At 41.0% G+C, this 22,219-nt stretch overlaps 1 protein-coding gene across 1 annotated transcript; it reads left to right on the forward strand.

Moving 5' to 3' along the window:
• Window positions 1-16,627: 16,627 nt before the first annotated feature.
• Window positions 16,628-20,771, forward strand: LOC127316545 (E3 ubiquitin-protein ligase IPI1). The gene is made up of 6 exons (XM_051346962.2): window positions 16,628-16,867; window positions 18,300-18,463; window positions 18,751-18,809; window positions 19,313-19,338; window positions 19,412-19,778; window positions 19,968-20,771. Exons 1-6 carry the CDS (start codon window positions 16,753-16,755, stop codon window positions 20,491-20,493), a joined length of 1,257 nt encoding a protein of 418 aa, XP_051202922.1. The 5' UTR covers window positions 16,628-16,752; the 3' UTR covers window positions 20,494-20,771.
• The last annotated feature ends 1,448 nt before the right edge of the window (window positions 20,772-22,219 follow it).

Genomic DNA, 22,219 nt, shown 5'->3' on the forward strand with positions numbered 1-22,219 from the left:
CACTAGTCGCCTCCTGATACGTCTCCGACGTATCGATAATTTCTTATGTTCCATGCCACATTATTGATGATACCTACATGTTTTATGCATACTTTATGTCATATTTATGCATTTTCCGGCACTAACCTATTAACGAGATGCCGAAGAGCCGATTCTTTGTTTCTCACTGTTTTTGGTTTCAGAAATCCTAGTAAGGAAATATTCTCGGAATTGGACGAAATCAACACCCAGGGGCCTATTTTCACACGAAGCTTCCAGAAGACCGGAGGACTAACGAAGTGGGGCCACGAGGCGGCGCCACAGTAGGGCGGCGCGGCCTGGCCCTTGGCCGCGCCGACCTAGCGTGTGGGCCCCTCGTGACTCTCCCGACTCTGCCCTTCCGCCTACAAATAGTCTTCGTCGCGAAACCCCCAGTACCGAGAGCCACGATACGGAAAACCTTCCAGAGATGCCGCCGCCGCCAATCCCATCTCGGGGGATTCAGGAGATCGCCTCCGGCACCCTGCCGGAGAGGGGAATCATCTCCCGGAGGACTCTTCACCGCCATGGTCGCCTCCGGAGTAATGAGTGAGTATTCACCCCTGGACTATGGGTCCATAACAGTAGCTAGATGGTTGTCTTCTCCTTATGTGCTTCATTGTCGGGTCTTGTGAGCTGCCTAACATGATCAAGATCATCTATCTGTAATGCTATATGTTGTGTTTGTTGGGATCCGATGGATAGAGAATACTATGTTATGTTGATTATCAATTTATACCTATGTGTTGTTTATGATCTTGCATGCTCTCCATTGTTAGTAGAGGCTCTGGCCAAGTTTTTGCTAGTAACTCCAAGAGGGAGTATTTATGCTCGATAGTGGGTTCATGCCTCCATTAAATGCAGGACGATGTGACAGAAAGTTCTAAGGTTGTGGATGTGCTGTTGCCACTAGGGATAAAACATTTATGCTATGTCCGAGGATGTAGTTATTGATTACATTACGCACCATACTTAATGCAATTGTCTGTTGTTTGCAACTTAATACTGGAAGGGGTTCGGATGATAACCTGAAGGTGGACTTTTTAGGCATAGATGCATGCTGGATAGCGGTCTATGTACTTTGTCGTAATGCCCAATTAAATCTCACTATACTCATCATATCATGTATGTGCATGGTCATGCCCTCTCTATTTGTCAATTGCCCAACTGTAATTTGTTCACCCAACATGCTATTTATCTTATGGGAGAGACACCACTAGTGAACTGTGGACCCCGGTCCATTCTTTTACATCGAATACAATCTACTGCAATACTTGTTCTACTATTTTCTGCAAACAATCATCATCCACACTATACATCTAATCCTTTGTTACAGCAAGCCGGTGAGATTGACAACCTCACTGTTACGTTGGGGCAAAGTACTTTGGTTGTGTTGTGCAGGTTCCACGTTGGCGCCGGAATCCCTGGTGTTGCGCCGCACTACATCTCGCCGCCATCAACCTTCAACGTGCTTCTTGGCTCCTACTGGTTCGATAAACCTTGGTTTCTTACTGAGGGAAAACTTGCCGCTGTACGCATCACACCTTCCTCTTGGGGTTCCCAACGGTCGCGTGCTGTACGCGTATCAAGACTGTTTTCTGGCGCCGTTGCCGGGGAGTCTCCACAATCCAATCTCTTTACTTTGTTTTTGTCTTGCTTTATTTTACTTACTACTTTATTTGCTGCATTATATCAAAACACAAAAAAATTAGTTGCTAGTTTTACTTTATTTACTGTCTTGTTTGCAATCTCCATATTAAAAACACAAAAAAATTAGTTACTTGCATTTACTTTATCTAGTTTGCTTTATTTACTATTGCTAAAATGGGTACTCCTGAAAATACTAAGTTGTGTGACTTCACAACCACAGATAATAATGATTTCTTATGCACACCTATTGCTCCACCTGCTACTATAGCAGAATTCTTTGAAATTAAACCTGCCTTACTGAATCTTGTTATGCGAGAGCAATTTTCTGGTGTTAGTTCTGATGATGCTGCTGCCCATCTCAATAATTTTGTTGAATTGTGTGAAATGCAAAAGTATAAAGATGTAGATGGTGACATTATAAAATTAAAATTGTTCCCTTTCTCATTAAGAGGAAGAGCTAAAGATTGGTTGCTATCTCTGCCTAAGAATAGTATTGATTCATGGACTAAATGCAATGATGCTTTTATTGGTAGATATTATCCCCCTGCTAAAATTATATCTTTGAGGAGTAGCATAATGAATTTTAAACAATTGGATAATGAGCATGTTGCCCAATGAAATCTTTGGTTAAAAATTACCCAACCCATGGACTGACTACTTGGATGATCATCCAAACCTTTTATGCAGGACTGAATTTCTCTTCGCGGAACCTATTGGATTCAGCTGCTGGAGGTACCTTTATGTCCATCACTCTTGGTGAAGCAACAAAGCTCCTTGATAATATGATGATTAATTACTCTGAATGGCACACGGAAAGAGCTCCACAAGGTAAGAAGGTAAATTCTGTTGAAGAAACCTCTTCCTTGAGTGATAAGATTGATGCTATTATGTCTATGCTTGTGAATGGTAGGACTAATGTTGATCCTAATAATGTTCCGTTAGCGTCATTGGTTGCTCAAAAAGAATATGTTGATGTGAATTTCATTAAAAATAACAATTACAATGATTCTAGGCCATATCCTACTAATTGTAACTCTTATGGTAGATATGTTTCACCTAATGAGGAAAAGATGTTAGAAATTGAAAGATCCACCAAGAGCTTTATGCAATCACAATATGAGCAAAATAAATTGTTTACTAAAACTATGAATGAACAATCTATCCTGTTGAATAATATAGGAAATCAACTTGAAAATCTGAATATGGAGATCTCTGGGTTACAAACTAAACTTGCAAATGCCGAAAACCGAATCTCATACATGTATGCGTCACAATCTTCTTTAATTAATAAAATGGCTGCTAAACCTGAGGATATTGATAATAAAATTGTTACTACAGCAAATGCCATCCAAGTTAGAATTAATGAGAATATAAGATTGATGGCCGAATTGCGTGCTAGGTGGGAGAAAGAAGAAAATGCTGAAGAAGATAATATAGCTAAAGTTTGGACTATTACCACCACTAGCAATGCTAATGCTTCACATGTTGCTGCACCTCCTACTAATAATGGTAAAAGAATTGGTGTTGGCAATGTTTCCACTTCTAATGCAAAGCGCGAAAAACTGCCTGAAACTGCTAAAACTGCTGAAATTGCCTGTGATAAAACTGCTGAAATTTTTTCCAACATTGGGGATGATGATCCCATTGCTTTAGATTATAATGGTTTGGATTTTGATGATTGCCACATCTCTGAAGTTATAAAGTTCTTACAAAAACTTGCTAAGAGTCCTAATGCTAGTGCTATAAACTTGGCTTTCACGAAACATATTACAAATGCTCTCATAAAAGCTAGAGAAGAGAAATTAGAACGCGAAGCTTCTATTCCTAGGAAGCTAGAGGATGGTTGGGAGCCCATCATTAAGATGAAGGTCAATGACTTTGATTGTAATGCTTTATGTGATCTTGGTGCAAGTATTTCCGTTATGCCTAAGAAAATCTATAATATGCTTGACTTGCCACCATTGAAAAATTGTTATTTGGATGTTAATCTCGCTGATAACTCTACAAAGAAACCTTTGGGGAGAGTTGATAATGTTCGCATTACCGTTAACAATAACCTTGTCCCCGTTGATTTTGTTGTCTTGGATATTGAATGCAATGCATCTTGTCCCATTATATTGGGAAGACATTTTCTTCGAACTGTTGGTGCTATCATTGATACGAAGGAAGGTAATATTAAATATCAATTTCCTCTCAAGAAAGGTATGGAACACTTCCCTAGAAAGAGAATGAAGTTACCTTTTTATTCTATTATTAGAACAAATTATGATGTTGATACTTCGTCTCTTGATAACACTTGATACATACTTTCTGCGCCTAGCTGAAAGGCGTTAAAGAAAAGCGCTTATGGGAGACAACCCATGTTTATTTTACTACAGTACCTTTGTTTTATATTTGTGTCTTGGAAGTTGTTACTACTGTAGCAACCTCTCCTTATCTTATTTTATTGCATTGTTGTGCCAAGTAAAGTCTTTGATAGTAAGGTTCATACTAGATTTGGATTACTGCGCAGAAACAGATTTCTTTGCTGTCACGAATTTGGGCCTAATTCTCTGTAGGTAACTCAGAAAATTATGCCAATTTACGTGAGTGATCCACAGATATGTACGCAACTTTCATTCAATTTGAGCATTTTCATTTGAGCAAGTCTGGTGCCTCAATAAAATTCGTCTTTACGAACTGTTCTGTTTTGACAGATTCTGCCTTTTATTTCGCATTGCCTGTTTTGCTATGCTTGATGGATTTTTCTATTCCATTAACTTTCAGTAGCTTTGTGCAATGTCCAGAAGTGTTAAGAATGATTATGTCACCTCTGAACATGTAAATTTTGATTGTGCACTAACCCTCTAATGAGTTGTTTTGAGTTTGGTGTGGAGGAAGTTTTCAAGGATCAAGAGAGGGAGATGATACAATATGATCAAGGAGAGTGAAAGCTCTAAGCTTGGGGATGCCCCGGTGGTTCACCCCTGCATATTTTAAGAAGACTCAAGCGTCTAAGCTTGGGGATGCCCAAGGCATCCCCTTCTTCATCGACAACATTATCAGGTTCCTCCCCTGAAACTATATTTTTATTCCGTCACATCTTATGTGCTTTGCTTGGAGCGTCGGTTTGTTTTTATTTTTTATTTTGTTTGAATAAAATGGATCCTAGCATTCTTTGTGTGGGAGAGAGACACGCTCCGCTGTTGCATATGGACAAATATGTCCTTAGGCTTTACTCATAGTATTCATGGCGAAGGATGAATCTTCTTCGTTAAATTGTTATATGGTTGGAATCGGAAAATGATACATGTAGTAATTGCTAAAATGTCTTGGATAATTTGATACTTGGCAATTGTTGTGCTCATGTTTAAGCTCTTGCATCATATACTTTGCACCTATTAATGAAGAAATACATAGAGCTTGCTAAAATTTGGTTTGCATAATTGGTCTCTCTAAGGTCTAGATAATTTCTAGTATTGAGTTTGAACAACAAGGAAGACGGTGTAGAGTCTTATAATGTTTACAATATGTCTTTTATGTGAGTTTTGCTGCACCGGTTCATCCTTGTGTTTGTTTCTAATAACCTTGCTAGCCTAAGCCTTGTATCGAGAGGGAATACTTCTCATGCATCCAAAATCCTTGAGCCAACCACTATGCCATTTGTGTCCACCATACCTACCTACTACATGGTATTTCTTCGCCATTCCAAAGTAAATTGCTTGAGTGCTACCTTTAAATTCCTATCCTCTACCTTTACAATATATAGCTCATGGGACAAATAGCCTAAAAACTATTGTGGTATTGAATATGTACTTATGCACTTTATCTCTTATTAAGTTGCTTGTTGAGCGATAACCAAGTTCCTGGGGACGCCATCAACTACTCTTTGTTGAATATCATGTGAGTTGCTATGCATGTCCGTCTTGTCTGAAGTAAGGGAGATTTACCACTTATTTAATGGTTAGAGCATGCATATTGTTAGAGAAGAACATTGGGCCGCTAACTAAAGCCATGAATCATGGTGGAAGTTTCAGTTTTGGACATATATCCTCAATCTCATATGAGAACATTAATTGTTGCTACATGCTTATGCATTAAAGAGGAGTCCATTATCTGTTGTCTATGTTGTCCCGGTATGGATGTCTAAGTTGAGAATAATCAAAAGCGAGAAATCCAATGCGAGCTTTCTCCTTAGACCTTTGTACAGGCGGCATAGAGGTACCCCTTTGTGACACTTGGTTAAAACATGTGTATTGCGATGATAATCCCGGTAATCCGAGCTAATTAGGACAAGGTGCAGGCACTATTAGTATACTATGCATGAGGCTTGCAACTTGTAAGATATAATTTACATGATACATATGCTTTATTATTACCGTTGACAAAATTGTTTCTTGTTTTCAAAACCAAAGCTCTAGCACAAATATAGCAATCAATGCTTCCCTCTGCGAAGGGCCTTTCTTTTACTTTTATGTTGAGTCAGTTCACCTATTTCTCTCTACCTAAAGAAGCAAACACTTGTGTGAACTGTGCATTGATTCCTACATACTTGCATATTGCACTTGTTATATTACTTTGCATTGACAACTATCCATGAGATATACATGTTACAAGTTGAAAGCAACCGCTGAAACTTCATCTTCCTTTGTGTTGCTTCAATACATTTACTTTGATTTATTGCTTTATGAGTTAACTCTTATGCAAGACTTATTGATGCTTGTCTTGAAAGTACTATTCATGAAAAGTCTTTGCTACATGATTCAGTTGTTTACTCATGTCATTACCATTGTTTTGATCGCTGCATTCATTACATATGCTTACAATAGTATGATCGAGGTTATGATGGCATGTCACTCTAGAAATTATCTTTGTTATCGTTTACCTGCTCGGGACGAGCAGGAACTAAGCTTGGGGATGCTGATACGTCTCCGACGTATCGATAATTTCTTATGTTCCATGCCACATTATTGATGACACCTACATGTTTTATGCATACTTTATGTCATATTTATGCATTTTCCGGCACTAACCTATTAACGAGATGCCGAAGAGCCAGTTGTTGTTTTCTGCTGTTTTTGGTTTCAGAAATCCTAGTAAGGAAATATTCTCGGAATTGGACGAAATCAACGCCCAGGGGCCTATTTTCACACGAAGCTTCCAGAAGACCGGAGGACTAACGAAGTGGGGCCACGAGGCGGCGCCACAGTAGGGCGGCGCGGCCTGGCCCTTGGCCGCGCCGACCTAGCGTGTAGGCCCCTCGTGACTCTCCCGACTCTGCTCTTCCGCCTACAAATAGTCTTCGTCGCGAAACCCCTAGTACCGAGAGCCACGATACGGAAAACCTTCCAGAGACGCTGCCGCCGCCAATCGCATCTCGGGGGAATCAGGAGATCACCTCCGGCACCCTGCCGGAGAGGGGAATCATCTCCCGGAGGACTCTTCACCGCCATGGTCGCCTCCGGAGTGATGAGTGAGTAGTTCACCCCTGGACTATGGGTCCATAGCAGTAGCTAGATGGTTGTCTTCTCCTTATGTGCTTCATTGTCGGGTCTTGTGAGCTGCCTAACATGATCAAGATCATCTATCTGTAATGTTATATGTTGTGTTTGTTGGGATCCGATGGATAGAGAATACTATGTTATGTTGATTATCAATTTATACCTATGTGTTGTTTATGATCTTGCATGCTCTCCGTTGTTAGTAGAGGCTCTGGCCAAGTTTTTGCTAGTAACTCCAAGAGGGAGTATTTATGCTCGATAGTGGGTTCATGCCTCCATTAAATCTGGGACAGTGACAGAAAGTTCTAAGGTTGTGGATGTGCTGTTGCCACTAGGGATAAAACATTGATGCTATGTCCGAGGATGTAGTTATTGATTACATTACGCACCATACTTAATGCAATTGTCTGTTGTTTGCAACTTAATACTGGAAGGGGTTCGGATGATAACCTGAAGGTGGACTTTTTAGGCATAGATGCATGCTGGATAGCGGTCTATGTACTTTGTCGTAATGCCCAATTAAATCTCACTATACTCATCATATCATGTATGTGCATGGTCATGCCCTCTCTATTTGTCAATTGCCCAACTGTAATTTGTTCACCCAACATGCTATTTATCTTATGGGAGAGACACCACTAGTGAACTGTGGATCCCGGTCCATTCTTTTACATCGAATACAATCTACTGCAATACTTGTTCTACTGTTTTCTGCAAACAATCATCATCCACACTATACATCTAATCCTTTGTTACAGCAAGCCGGTGAGATTGACAACCTCACTGTTACGTTGGGGCAAAGTACTTTGGTTGTGTTGTGCAGGTTCCACGTTGGCGCCGGAATCCCTGGTGTTGCGCCGCACTACATCTCGCCGCCATCAACCTTCAACGTGCTTCTTGGCTCCTACTGGTTCGATAAACCTTGGTTTCTTACTGAGGGAAAACTTGCCGTTGTACGCATCACACCTTCCTCTTGGGGTTCCCAACGGTCGCGTGCTGTACGCGTATCACCTCCCCTCCCTCCTCTGAGCCTCCTCGCACCCTATCCGCTCGACATTGCTCACCAGCGCCGCCCAGTTGCGCCATCGCCGCCCGTGAGCCGCCGCAGATCAAGCCACCGATTGAGTCCATCCCCGGAGCTCCCACGACCACCGTTGAGCTCGCCATCGTCTGCAACGTCGTCCTGCATCAACGCCGCCACTCACCGGAGTCCCTGCTCGCCGCCGACCCCCTACCTCCGCCGTGCCCGCGTCTGCTTCTAGTCGACGACGATGACGCTCGACCGTCGATCATCATTCTAATCACGCGGCCCACGTTAAAAGGTACCGTTTCGGCTGTTAACCGTCGCTGACGAGTAGGTCCCACCCTGTCAGTTGGCCCGTGGCGCGCTGAAACGTTACTGGGCCAGCCCAGTTCGTTTTCCCTCGTTCTAGCCCACTTCTTTTCCCGCGCGAGCCCAACAATTTGAAATTGCTTTTTTTCAATTCAATAAAAATGCAAACTGGTGTCCAATTCAAATTCAAATGTTTTCAAATCTACTGCACCATTTCCAACAAATTTTATATTGTTGGAAAGCTTATGAAATGCTTGATCCAACCACACTGGTCTCACATTGAAATTCTTTGTAGAATAAATGTGAAAAAAATAACAAGTCAGAGACTTTTGCACATTCAATTAATTATTAAAAATCAACCAAAAATGCTTTTGAGTTGTTTTCAACTCTCATCACATTTCACTTACTCTAATTGTTTATGCAAAAATATGGCAGGGTTACTTTGAGGGATCATTGCCCAAATGAAATAAAGGACTATATGGCTATTCTAGTCAAATGATATTGTCCAAAACTATTAAGTAAATTGTATGAGAGACTTGCTCTCATTTAAATCTTGTCCCAAGTACTTTCATATGAAGTTGTGACCCTGGTCTAAATACTCCCGCATGAAATTACTTGGAGATATTAAATCATAAGTGGTAGTGCTAAATTGTATGAGGTACCTTACCTCATTTAAATCATTTTCCCAAATGATGATTATGAATGGTTGACCTTGGTCAACATGGATTCATAGGTTACTCATTTGAGGAGATTAAATCTTAACAAGATTCAATGAGAGGAAATTATTTCCTCCAAAGACTTAAAGAGAAACCCTAATTTACATTTCAATGAGAGGAAATTATTTCTCTAACACTAAGTAAGAAAACCCTAGAATAATTTTAGGTAGCAATGTTAAGTGATGATTCTAGATCATTTGGAGTGAGCCATTAAGGCTAATTAAGACTACTTAAGTATTGTTTGGTGATTGTATCCTCGTATTCGTGTATAGACGCTAGTACCGGAGACTATCAAGAGGAGGAGGTATTCTACCCAGAAGAAGAAGAGAACTTTGATCACCTCAACAACCAAGACAAGCTAGACTATTGCAAGTTATATTGTTTGCAAGCTAATATTCTTGCAAAGTGCAAAGCCCCTTTGGGGCAAGGCACCATTAGTCCTACCTTACTTACAATGATCCCATCCCAAGTTTTTACCTTACAAATTTTTACTTGATTTTTGAAGTAGTTACTTTTATAATTAACTTTGGTCTAAGTTTAGAATGTTACTAGAGTAGCAAAGTTAGTCTCAAAGCTAGCAAAGCAAGATAGCACCCCTCATGATTAGTGCTAGTGCTAATAACTAAAATTGACTACTCTAGATGGGAACTTGTGTTTTGAAATGAATTTGAAAACTTTGGAATGATGAATCATTCCATTGAATGATTTTTGAAGGTGAATATGACTTGAATGAGATGGTGAATTTTGACTAAAACTGATATTGGTTTGGATGCGATACCTTTCCAATTTTTGAGTACCCCCACAATACCTGATTATGGGTAGGGCATAACTGGAAGTTTATACATCTTAGTATGGGTTCCCTCTGAACAAGCATCATAGGGGTTATGCCGAGGCTGCCTCCGTTGTATGAGAAATGATGTGAAATAAGGTGAATGTACGACCCAAGCCCTGTGCAGTTCCCATGTTGACAGTTGGTCTTCACTGGGAGGCCAAGCTCATGGGGAGAGGTACCTATACTAGGGTATGTAAGTGAAAGGTTATGGTTGATGATCCGCGTACTAAGTTACGATGATTCGGGGTTATCCTCGACGGATGAAATCAAATGTTGTGGCACAAGTGTGCAACCTCTGCAGAGTGTAAACCTATTCGAATAGCCGTGTCCACGGTTACGGACGGTTGGAAAGGCCATACTGTTACCTGTGTTAGATATCTTTGAAATTATTGATGAAGTGAATGGTGAATTGAACTGTTTTGACTTGATACACAACTGAGTTGTGGGAATGACACTAATGTTCCCACTTGAGTTAGTTAGCACATGAAGAGTCTTTTATCAAATACTTGTGAACTAAAATTGGCTTTATGCAAAATAAACTAGAGCTTGGCACCCCCTTACTAGAATTGTTAGTACTTACATTAGTATTAGTTTGCAAGTACTTTAAAGTACTCACGGATGTGTCCCTGGCTATTCAAATGGCCAGACTATGAAGAGGAGCAGAACTATCAAGATGACGGCAATCAAGACGTCTACGACAACTAGGGAATCTTCTGACGTCAGACGTTGGCCTGTGGATTAGATAGTCCACTTCCGTTACGCTTCCGCCATGTAATATGTTCGTTGATCATTAGATCAACTATTTGTGTAATATTGGATCATGTGATCTCTGTTTGTAAGACGACTATGGTATGTAATGAATGATGACTTATGATATTCAACTGTTATGTCTCGCAACAACAATATTCCTGGGATTGCGATGTATGGCATAACATGCATCTGGACGTAAAAATCCGGGTGTTGACAAAAATAAAGATAAGGAGAGGTTGCTACAGTAGTAACAACTTCCAAGACACAACAAAATAGTAGCAAAATAAAAACATGGGTTATCTCCCAAGAAGTGCTTTCTTTATAGCCATTAAGATGGGCTCAGTAATTTTAATGATGCACTCACAAGAAATAAGAGTTGAAGCAAAAGAGAGCATCAAAAGTAAATAAGAAACACTTTTAAGTCTAACCCATTTCCTATGAAAAGGAATCTTGTAAATAAACAAGTCATGTAAGCATAATGCAATAAGCATAGAAAGGCAACACAAGCGCAACTTCAAGATTCTCAACATAAAGAGGGGAAACTTAATATTATTAAGATGCATATAACCATGTTTCCCTCTCTCATAATAAATTTCAGTAGCATCATTGATGAAATCCACAATATAACCATCACTTAAAACATTCTTACCATGGTTCATATGCATAAAAGCATCATTAATTTTGGCATAAGAAGAACTCTTCTCATTAATAGTAATTGGAGCAGGATCATTATCAAGAATTTGAACATGGTAAACAAGTTGCATACTAAGGGAATTGTTTTTGGCAATCCCATCATAACTATGACAAGTTTCATAAGGATAATTATAACCTATGTCATAGCATTCTTTATAATAATTGTCAAAAAATGGAGGCATAGTGTCATTATAAGAAATATAATAGTTATCTTCCACAGTGTGTTCATCTGTAATCATACCATCATTGTTACTAGAAGGAGATGTATCAAACATATAATCATCGGTAGCAAAAGGATTTTCAAACACCTCATCCCCAAGCTTAGAGCTTTCTATATCATTATGGGAAGAAGCATGGATAGTACTAATACTATGGCAATTATTAACACCATCATTTTCAGAATTAGTTTCCCAGAGATTTTCAATATCAAAAGTAGTGTGCTCTTCTAAATCATGATCACTAATGTAGGTAAAGGGCATAGGAAGATCATTGTACTCAGATTCATTATCATAATAATCATTAGGAGCAACATACTTACGGTTACCTATCGTTATCTCATACACGTGGGGATATGCCGTTACCTCTTTCTTTTTATTCCCCCTCTTCTTCTTCTTCTTCTTCTTCTTCTTCTTCTTCTTCTTCTTCTTCTTCTTCTTCGTTTCCTTATTCTTCTTCTTCTTCTTCTTCTTCTTTTCCTTCTCCTCGTTCCCTTCTTTAGGAGGAAGAGGCTTGAAGGGAGGCTTCTCCACATAACCTGATTTATATCCAGAAACAATAGAAGAAACTTGGGAGGGTTCCTCCTTTTCATTAATAAGTTCAAAACACACAACGGTCCTATCATATTTTGGCAAAGTGTCATCTTCTAAAATATTTTGTATGTAAGTATTTGTATGACAATTATCAATGCAATAAGAAAGACACCCATGCAGGACACTATTAATATCAAGAGCACTCATATCCACCAAAGAAGTTTTTCTCAATAACTCTTCACACTCCTAAAATAATGTAAGTTCATCATGCTGATTAGGAATGATTTCATCATCACAATACAAATTTGCAGCACTCATGGGGTTCGAATTATCATTGGAGGAGCATTGAAAATTAAAATGACCCACTATATGGCAAAGTTCACAAATAAAAGGATAGAGGGCACAAACTTTTTTACCAAGATCATCTAGAGCCCTAGACCACTTTCTAGTTTTTTCATTCCTGTGATGGATACAATATTCTTCTTCAATTTTATTCTTTTCACAAGGTCTATGAACTCCACAAAAATTAACATGCTTATAGGAAATAGCATTTTCAGAAGTTTGAGCATGTTCATTGCAATCATTAATAACAGTTTCATCCTTCATGCTGATGTCTTTAAAAGGTTCATGATACATGTACCAATTTTCTTTAGGAACATTAATATGAGAAGCAAAGGTTCTATAGCAATCGACCATAATTTGAGGATCAAGACCATATTTAGCACTAAACTCTTGAAAATCAGCGGTTTGAGCGAAAGACTTAATGCAATCATACTTGTAGTTTATACTTGATTCTTTACCTTTGTCGTTTTCCCAATCTTCAGTATTGCTTTGAAATCTTCCAAGAAGATCCCATCTAGCTTCAACCTCCTTGCTTGTGAAAGATCCCTCCAAACAGGCATCTAGATAGTCATTGTGGTGTCCTGAAAGCCTTGCATAAAAATTATTAATAATAACATTACGGGGGAGCTCATGAATGGGACATTTGAGCATTAGTGACTTCAATCTCCCCCATGCTTGGGAAATACTCTCTCCATCACGAGGATAGAAGTTATAAATGTAATTCCTATCAATATGCACTTCATGAGGAGGATAAAATTTAGAATAAAAGAGAGGTACAATTTCCTCCCAACCAATAGATCGACCATTCATCAGCATCTTATACCATTCTGCAGCTCTGCCCTTCAGAGATATAGAGAATAGCTTCCTCTTAACTTGGTCTTTTGAAATACCTGCACTCTCGAACAACTCGCATAATTCATATATAAAGAGTAAATGATCACTAGGATGGATAGTCCCATCTCCAAAATAGCAATTGTTCATAGCAAGTTCAAATTTTTTCATAGGTATCTTGAAATGAATACTTTCAGTAGGTGGATTTAAAATATCACAAACATCATTAGAGTTATCGCATATGGGAGATAAAGTATTATCAGAGCAAATTTTCTCCCCTAAAGATGGGAAGCTAAAAAGATCATAAAAACTAGCTTCCCCAAGCTTACACTTGTCCATAGCATTAGCAGTAATTGCGTTCATACTAATAACATTGCTACTAGCATGCAAATAAGGTTCCATAGGTTTTCTAATTTTCGCATCACACAATTCATGTCTTAACTCATGAAATAGATTAAAAAGCTCACTGTTGTTTTCCATTATGCCTAACTAGTGAAAAATAAAAACAAGAAACAAAAAGATGCAATTGCAGGATCTAAAGGAAATAGCTTCGAGCACTCACACACCGGCAACAATGCTAGGAAATAGCTTAGTAGTCGGAGGATGTGAATACCTTTTACCTTACCTCCCCGGCAACGGCGCGAGAAAATAGATTGATGTCTACGCACGCTTCTATTCTTGTAGATAGTGTTGGGCCTCCAAGAGCAGAGGTTTGTAGAACATCAGCAAGTTTCCCTTAAGTGAATCACCCAAGGTTTATCGAACTCAGGGAGGTAGAGGTCAAAGATATCCCTCTCAAGCAACCCTGCAATTAAGATACATGAAGTCTCTTGTGTCCCCAACACACCTAATACACTTGTCAGATGTATAGGTGCACTAGTTCGGCGAAGAGATAGTGAAATACAAGTAATATGGATGATTGTAAGCAGTAATTGCAATCTGAAATAAAAATGGCAGCAAGCGAACATGTAACAGAACTTGTTGGAAACGGTGTTTCAATGCTTAGAAACAAGGCCTAGGGATCATACTTTCACTAGTGGACACTCTCAACAATGATCACATAAATAAATAACTTCTCTTCACTTGTGCTACTCTGAATTACTCTCCTATTGGAATCACTAATCATGTAGTGGCTACAAAAGCACCGCTCAAAGTTCATCAAGTACTTGACAAACACCATTCATAGGGATATCCTCATCAAATCATAATCCAAGACAATACCGTTGCAATTTAGACCGAGTATTAACATAGCATACACACTGTCAACAATAGCTATGAAAGGGGGAATAGATCACATCAATACTATCATAGTAATAGTTAACTTCATAATCTACAAGAGATTACAATCATAACCTACGCCAAGTACTACATGATGCACACACTGTCAACTTTACATCATGGAGGAGGAATATACTACTTTAATAACATCACTAGAGTAGCACATAGATTAATAGTGATACAAAGCTCATGATCACATAAAAATCACACCATGGGAGAGAGAGATGAACCACATAGCTACCGGTAGAGTCCTCAGCCTCGGGGGAGAACTACTCCCTCCTCATCATGGGAGACATCAATGGCGATGAAGATGGTGGTGGTGTCGATGGAGATGACTCCGGGGAGCAATTCCCCGTCCCGGCGGCGTGCCGGAACAGAGATTCTGTCCCCCGAAACTTGTCTTCGCGATGGCGGCGGCTACGGAACTCTTTGTGGAATATCGTTGATTGTTTTAGGGTTTTCGCGATGGAAGGAATATATAGGCGAAGTGGCGATGTCGGTGGAGTCCCGAGGGGCCCACCCCATATGGCGGCGTGGCCAGGGGTGGGGCCGCGCCCCTCTAGGGTGTGGCCGCCTCGTGGCTCCTCTTCGTCTCCTCTTCGGTGTTCTGGAAGGCTCCGTGGAAAATAAGACCGTGGGCTTTTGTTTCGTCCAATTCCGAGAATATTTCCTGTGTAGGATTTCTGAAACCAAAAACAGCAGAAAACAGGAAATAGCGCTTCGACATCTTGTTAATAGGTTAGTGCCGGAAAATACATCAAAATGATATAAAGTGTATATAAAACATGTAGGTATTGTCATAAAACTAGCATGAAACATCAAAAATTATAGATACGTTTGAGACGTATCAACCCACACTGGTCGTTGGGCTTGCGTCTCGGGAGGGAGACAAGGTGCTGCTGGTGGGCAGGTGGCTCACCGGCTAGAGGCATGGGCGCCCACACGACTGTAACTGCAGTGCGCGTTGCTAGCCGGATCTGGACGCCGGCTCCACGCGGTACATGCCATAATAGGATGATGGGTCTTCAACCGAGGAAGCGTGTCCTGGTTGGCGTAGGAGATGGTGGTTGTGAGGTGATGATAGGCTATGTTGATGGGTTAGTGCAAGGTGGCTGGGCGACAGCTCCAGCAGCCAATGCAGGCTTACAGGCTAGATTTTGGTTAGGCGGACCTAGATCTGGTGGTTGTTTAAGGGCCTTTTGGGCCCAAGTTCTGTGGGTCGTAGTGGTGTCTGTTTGCTCTGCCGCCCTGCAGATGTTGCACCCGCTTGAGTTCGTACATGTGCATTCCCGTTGGGCTACTGGGCAACCGATCCTTTGGGGCGTATGTTCTTGGGGAACCGGCAGGAATCCTTGCTGGCTTGTCCGGCATCGACACGGCGGTGCCTACGAGTGTCGCCATTCCTCCAATAAGAGCGTCGAGGTTTCCCTTGATCCTCTCACCTTGGAGTACCGGGGGAATCCTAGGATTAGCTCGCTAGTCCGAATAGTCGTCGTTGACCTTCACATCCTTTTTTGGAGGTGTTGTTTTGCTACTCGAAGATACCAGGTGGGGTGCAGGTAGCGTGCGTTGTGTTGTGTAGTCTCGTTGTTGACATTGTCACTCTCGCATTGTGTTGTTGGCCATGCCTTTTTCTTATTCGCGAATTCTTGTATGGCTATTGCTTTATTATAAAGCGGAGCGGAAGTCTATTTTAAGAAGCATATTGCAAAAAATGACAAAATTCTTGATAGAAAACCAAAACCATGTGTACTCTCGTATACGAATCGCAGAACAACACGCGAACGAAACGCAAAATTCACAAAAGTTGGTCCAGCGCAACCGCACATTCTTATCCATCCTTTTTTGTTCTTTTCGTTATCATTTCAGCAAATTCCAACCCACCCCATTCCGTTCGTTCGGACACACCCTCCTCGTTTCTCTCCTCTCTCTCTCCCCGCCAACACCACAACATCTCCCCATTCTCCCTCCCTCTCCTCTCCCGTGCGAGCTGGCTGCCGCCCGCCCCCCCCACGAGCGCGCCCGCGAGAGAGGGAGGCAGGGGGAGCCCGGGCGCTAGCTGGGGGGAGGAGGCGACGCGATGGATCTGGAGAGGTCGCCGCCGCCCGATCACGCCGCGTGCTCCATCTGCCTGGATCCGGTCGGCGGCGGCAGGTCCGTCGCCAAGCTGCAATGCGGCCACGAGTTCCACCTAGGTCCGGCTCCTTGCCCCGACCTTCTCTATTTTTTCAAATTTCTTTTATTAAGAAAACTCTGCTAGCTAGGCTGTGCTTTCCGTGAACCGGATCCGTGCACGAGAGAGTGACGAGCGTTAGCCCCTGTAATTCGATGTAGAGCAGGCGTGGTTAGATTATTGGTCATCGATTTAAAAAGGGGCGATCGGCGTGGTTGTAATTGTATTGAACCAGGAAAAGTTGGCAGGCGTGGATAATGGTGAAGCGAAATTGCGTGTAGAACTGGTCATAACCCGATAATCGTGGTGAATTTGCGTGCACCTGTTGAGAGCTCCGAGGCCTGCATGAGCGGGGGTCATTTCCAGCGTATGATTTTGATTTGTGGATGATTTCCATTCGAGATGCGTCGCGCCGAGGATAGCTAGATTTATTTATGGCGCGGGGCATTCTTCTAGGCTTTTAGCTATAAATCCATTTGGCTTGGTGCTTGTGGCTCCAGCGCAACCTATGCCCTCTATCCATTGCAAGGTCTATTTAATTCCATGTTGCTGTTCACGGGTTGAATGCGGTGCTTCGGTTACTATCACCATTTACGTGCCTCGTTCCCCGTAAAGCAGCCAAGTGCTGCGGTGGTTGCCTAACTCATTACTGTTCCTCGAGAGTTTTGTCGCTGCCTGCTCTGTTATTTGGCTGTTTTTTTTATGTTAGCTTAATTTTGTTTTCAAGTGTACCTGCTGTCTTTTCCTCAAACAAAAATTAGAGCTGCAGATCTACACATATAGTGAATCGAGGGAATTCAATAACAATACACATTTAGGAGTTCTGGAAGAAAATTAGACTCTTTTTTCAAGTCCTGTGACCAATCAAGGAACCTGCTCAGATAAATCATGCATGCAACTAGTGGCACATTATTTTGGAATTTTCTTTGAGCATCTTCAAACAACAACTAGAGCTACACACCCACACATATAGTGGATTGAGGGAATTCAATAACAATACATACTTAGGAGTTCAGAATCAAATTAGACTCCTTTTTCAAGTTCCTTGACCAATCACTTAACCTGCTCAGATAAATCATGCATTCAAGAAGTGGCACCTCATTCTGGAATTTGCTTTGATCATCTTCAAACAACAATTAAAGCTATGTGTCTACACATCATGTAGCTATGCTACTGAACAAATTTAGCTTGTATACCATGAAAAGACTAGCTTGAATTATGCCCATCTTTAGATTATATATCTCATCTGATTTAGATCTTGTGTATACCACAAGCAAATTAGTCCATTTCTGTATGACTATTTTATATACTATTAGCTTTTATTGTGGGCCTGTTTAGTGCTGCCAAGCATGTCTCTATATGTTTCCTATGTGTGCATATGTATCCATGCTTCAAAATACACACTGGCATGCTACTACACGCCTCTTGAACTAAACAACTTATTTTTCTGCTAGATTGCATTGGATCAGCATTCAATGCTAAAGGAGCAATGCAATGCCCTAATTGCCGGAAGATAGAGAAAGGTCGCTGGCTTTATGCAACTGGACATCGTCCATCTCCTGATATTGATATAGGTGGCTGGGTGACTGGTGAAACCTATGACATCACTTCCGATCTTGTAAGTGCTCTTTTGATGGTACATACACACCTAGGGGATCAAAACAATATTGACTTGTATTTTGCTGTTCAAGTTTCGTCCTAAATAGTGTTTTTTAAAAGTTTGAACAACATATGCGCGCGACAAGGTTTCAAATGAGCCGTGTGTCTTACGGTTTCTGTGTGTTACTCACATTCATTTTGCTGTTATAGAAGTCTGTTTCAGTTTATGCATGTCATCATCGTCTGACAACATTTCACATGTCCTATATATATATATTTTTATTGTTTTGTTGTATTGATTTGCAGCCATTTGGATTTCAGTGGTGCCCCTTTAATGGATTCACACAACTATCATCTGTATTTGAGTAAGGATGTCTCCTCACATCTTAATAAATATGTTTTTTGAAACATGTCGTTAGTGATCTACAAGCAAGAAGCGAAATATGCACTAACTAACTTCCGTAAGAGAATATGTTGTGACTTTATATCATATCGATGGATATGTTGGTACTGCTTTTTCACATTGTCTTAGATGCTTCCTTCCTGATTGTCTCTCTTAAGTCTTATGTGTCAAAAGATTGAAGTGTAGGCCAAAATCCCAAGTTGAATGGAACCTTTATTTCTGCAACCTACTACCTTGAGGGAAGCCATTTTATTGTTCCTATCATTGACACCACCAGTGCTTGACATGCATGATTTGGGATAGTGCTTGCAGTTTTCACCCAGCACAATTTTGTAATACCCAAGGTTCCATGTTATAAAACCTAGCTTGTTTACGCTGTGGTGATACTGTACACCTCCTCATGTTCTTCAAAGAATTATATATTTCAAATCTTCAACTTCTAAATTAGCCAGTGCTTTTTTGCAGGGAGGGTGAAGTGGAACCAACGTCTTGTAAGCATATCAACCCAGTCTTTGAACTCTTTAAGTTTCAATCTTGTTTATTGATTTTTTTCCTGTTATGAAGATCATACAGCCGGAGATCATTCAAGTGCTGCAAGCAGTTCACTTGTTTGCCCATATCTTTCACTCCGTGGTTTTCTCCATCCCATGCATGTGCCTTCTAGTTCAAATCCAGGTACTGAAGGCCCTTCATTTCATCGCCATCCAACTGGCGCGGAAGGCCATGCATCTCCTGACTTGAGAGATGCCCAAGGTTTCCATGCAACTGAGTCAAGAAATCTTGATAGTGAGCACAGATATTTGAGTAATCTTCCTGTATCAGGAATCCCAGATCATTCTGTACCTCCATTTGGTATTGGACTACCCAGATATGAAACTAGCAGCCAACAACGATCGAGACCATATGTACATCACCATCCCCTAGTCCACAGGTATGCCCAATTCATGAATATATTTGAACTCTAAATTCCTACTTTCTAGATAGACCCCTCTTCAGAACATCAAAAGTATGGAAAGCTCAGTATAATTTAGCTATGTGCTGCAGGTCATGCCTGTTTCTTCCTATGCGAAACCACCTAATTGCTTACCTCTTAAAAAGTTGACTTGTTCAAATACTGCAGGCCCACACCTCGCAACGGAAGCAATCTGGTGGCACCACCATTAGGGTCAGTACCAGCTGTTATGGCGGAAACTAGAGGCCATGGTCATGGCGCAAGGGGCCATATGTATCAACAGTCGATGCACTCCTCAATGCAGAACAGCCCTTTCCCTCCTACAACCAGGAGGGTCAGGCCAAGGGCTTTGGCAATTACATCTTTCATTGCAGCAGCAGCATCCTCAGCTGAAGTTGGAGTGCCCCATGGATTTGCCCCCACTGCACCTGCAAACAGAAACCTTTCCTCTGATAGCGACGGTGTCCCTAGACCTGTTGATCGACCATATGGGTGGGGTCGGGAGGGCTTTGCACCATTTCCCTGGGTCCCTGTTGACAGCGAACCTCACTGGTGGAGCACGTTCAATCCAATCCAGAACAGCACACATGGAAGTTTTACTCGAAGACCTGCTGCTGGAGAGCGGATACTGCAGAGCCACCCGGATAATATTTACCATCCTGTGCCTCCCCAGAGGATGCCGCCGTTCTTGTGAAGGCTATTTCTCCCACCGCTGTGTATATGTCTACATTAGTCGGGAATTATTTGTTTCAAGAGAAATTGAGATACACTGTCGAAGGGACCTGAATGGTGCCACCAATGTGCTCGGTGGTTAAGGGTTTTCTTACCAGCATCCCTTGATTTCGTTAAAATGGCTGTTGTTTATCCTGTCGCATATGTTGCTGTGGCCAGAACTGTTTGTATATTGCGCTTAAAGTGCGGTGAACTGCAACTGCTGCCATTGGACATAATTGTGATGTTGGTTCCTTGTTATCGCAGTTGCTCCTCTGGGATAATGTGTTGTTGGATGCTGCACAAGTTTTGGTAGATCACTGTTTGTTTGCTTACGCAGCACTCTTGTGGTACTGACTCTGTCGATATAGTGCTACTGCAAAATCGGAATAGTTTACCATCTAGGCTTTGAGCAATGCAAAATTAGAAATTGGAGTGGGCATAGAGTCATGGTGCGGATGCCGCTTAATTTGGAGAGAAACAATACAACTTCCTTTCTTGCTCAAAGTAGAGCCTATTTTGTTTTGTTAAGGAAAGTCTTTGACTATCAATTACTAAGGGCTCCTTTGATTCAAAGGATTTACATAGGAATTGTGTAGGATTTGGTTCTTATGGGAAAATTTTCTATACATGTTTGATTCATAGGAACATAGCCTATAGGAAAAATTCCTATAGGAATCTTGTAATGTAATTTCTATAGGAAAAAAGCATTAGCTTATACCTGATGGAAAAATTCCTTTGCTACAATTAAACAAACTTCATCTTCCTATAAGATTCAAGTAGACATGTCATTCCAATCCTATACCTTTCCTATTCATATGTTTTTCCTATCCTTCAAATCAAATGACCCCTTAGGTTATATAATATAAAACTTGTGTCACAGGACTCGTCTTCAAAATTTGTCATTGAAATCATTTAATGAGTAATTGTTGGTAAAAATTTGTCTTTACGAAATAAAATACACCTTAATCATGGAACTGATGGAGTAAGCGGACGGTGCAGTTGAAGCACATCTGGGCATGGGCAGGCCCGCCCAGCCCAAAAATCTCTGGCCGGGCTTACATGACAGGCTGGGATCGAGCTTGAATTTGGAGCCCGAACATAACGTGGTATACTTTGAAGATCTACATCAGACGCTGCTCGTGTGACGTGCTGAACGCACGTCAGAACTGCCATAGGCCACTTATAATCACTTCCAAATCGTGCTTCTCGAGTCGACCGCTTCAAATTATAATGTGCAGGTAGTAACTTAATGTTCATCAAATCAAAGAATCCACAGAGCATGGACGCATAATATTCATGTTCTCTCAAATAGTCCAGAACACTACATAAAGCAGTTTGCTCCAATGGATTTCCATTGACTTTGCATTCCTCTTCGAAGGTTGGGGTTTCACAACAAATTCATATTTGACATCCAGTGTCTAGTGCAAGCTTCTATGGATCTCTCATATTCTGATTGAAAACATTCATATATGGTAGGAGTGTAAACCTGGCTTGCTTGTACCAACATGGGTGCTCTTATTTCGACTCTAGGTACTAGCTTCCTTGACTCAAACTCTGAACTCAACTCAATATGTGTAGCTTGTGGAAAATCATTCCTGGAGAATATGTGTTGTCAAATAATTGTTGGTATGGCCGTATGCTCTTGATCTCTTCAGCGATACATTTTTTTTTTTGAGTCATATCTTTTGATTTTTTGTATTAAAATT

This window comes from Lolium perenne, chromosome 7 (assembly GCF_019359855.2).
Source record: "Lolium perenne isolate Kyuss_39 chromosome 7, Kyuss_2.0, whole genome shotgun sequence".
NCBI lineage: Eukaryota > Viridiplantae > Streptophyta > Magnoliopsida > Poales > Poaceae > Lolium > Lolium perenne.

Excerpts from the sequence above, each read along its gene's own strand:
- LOC127316545 (XM_051346962.2), top strand. The coding sequence starts at position 16,753 with ATGGATCTGGAGAGGTCGCCGCCGCCCGATCACGCCGCGTGCTCCATC. Across the intron at positions 16,868-18,299 it reads CGGCCACGAGTTCCACCTAG|ATTGCATTGGATCAGCATTC; the intron begins GTCCGGCTCCTT and ends TTTTTCTGCTAG. Across the intron at positions 18,464-18,750 it reads ATGACATCACTTCCGATCTT|CCATTTGGATTTCAGTGGTG; the intron begins GTAAGTGCTCTT and ends ATTGATTTGCAG.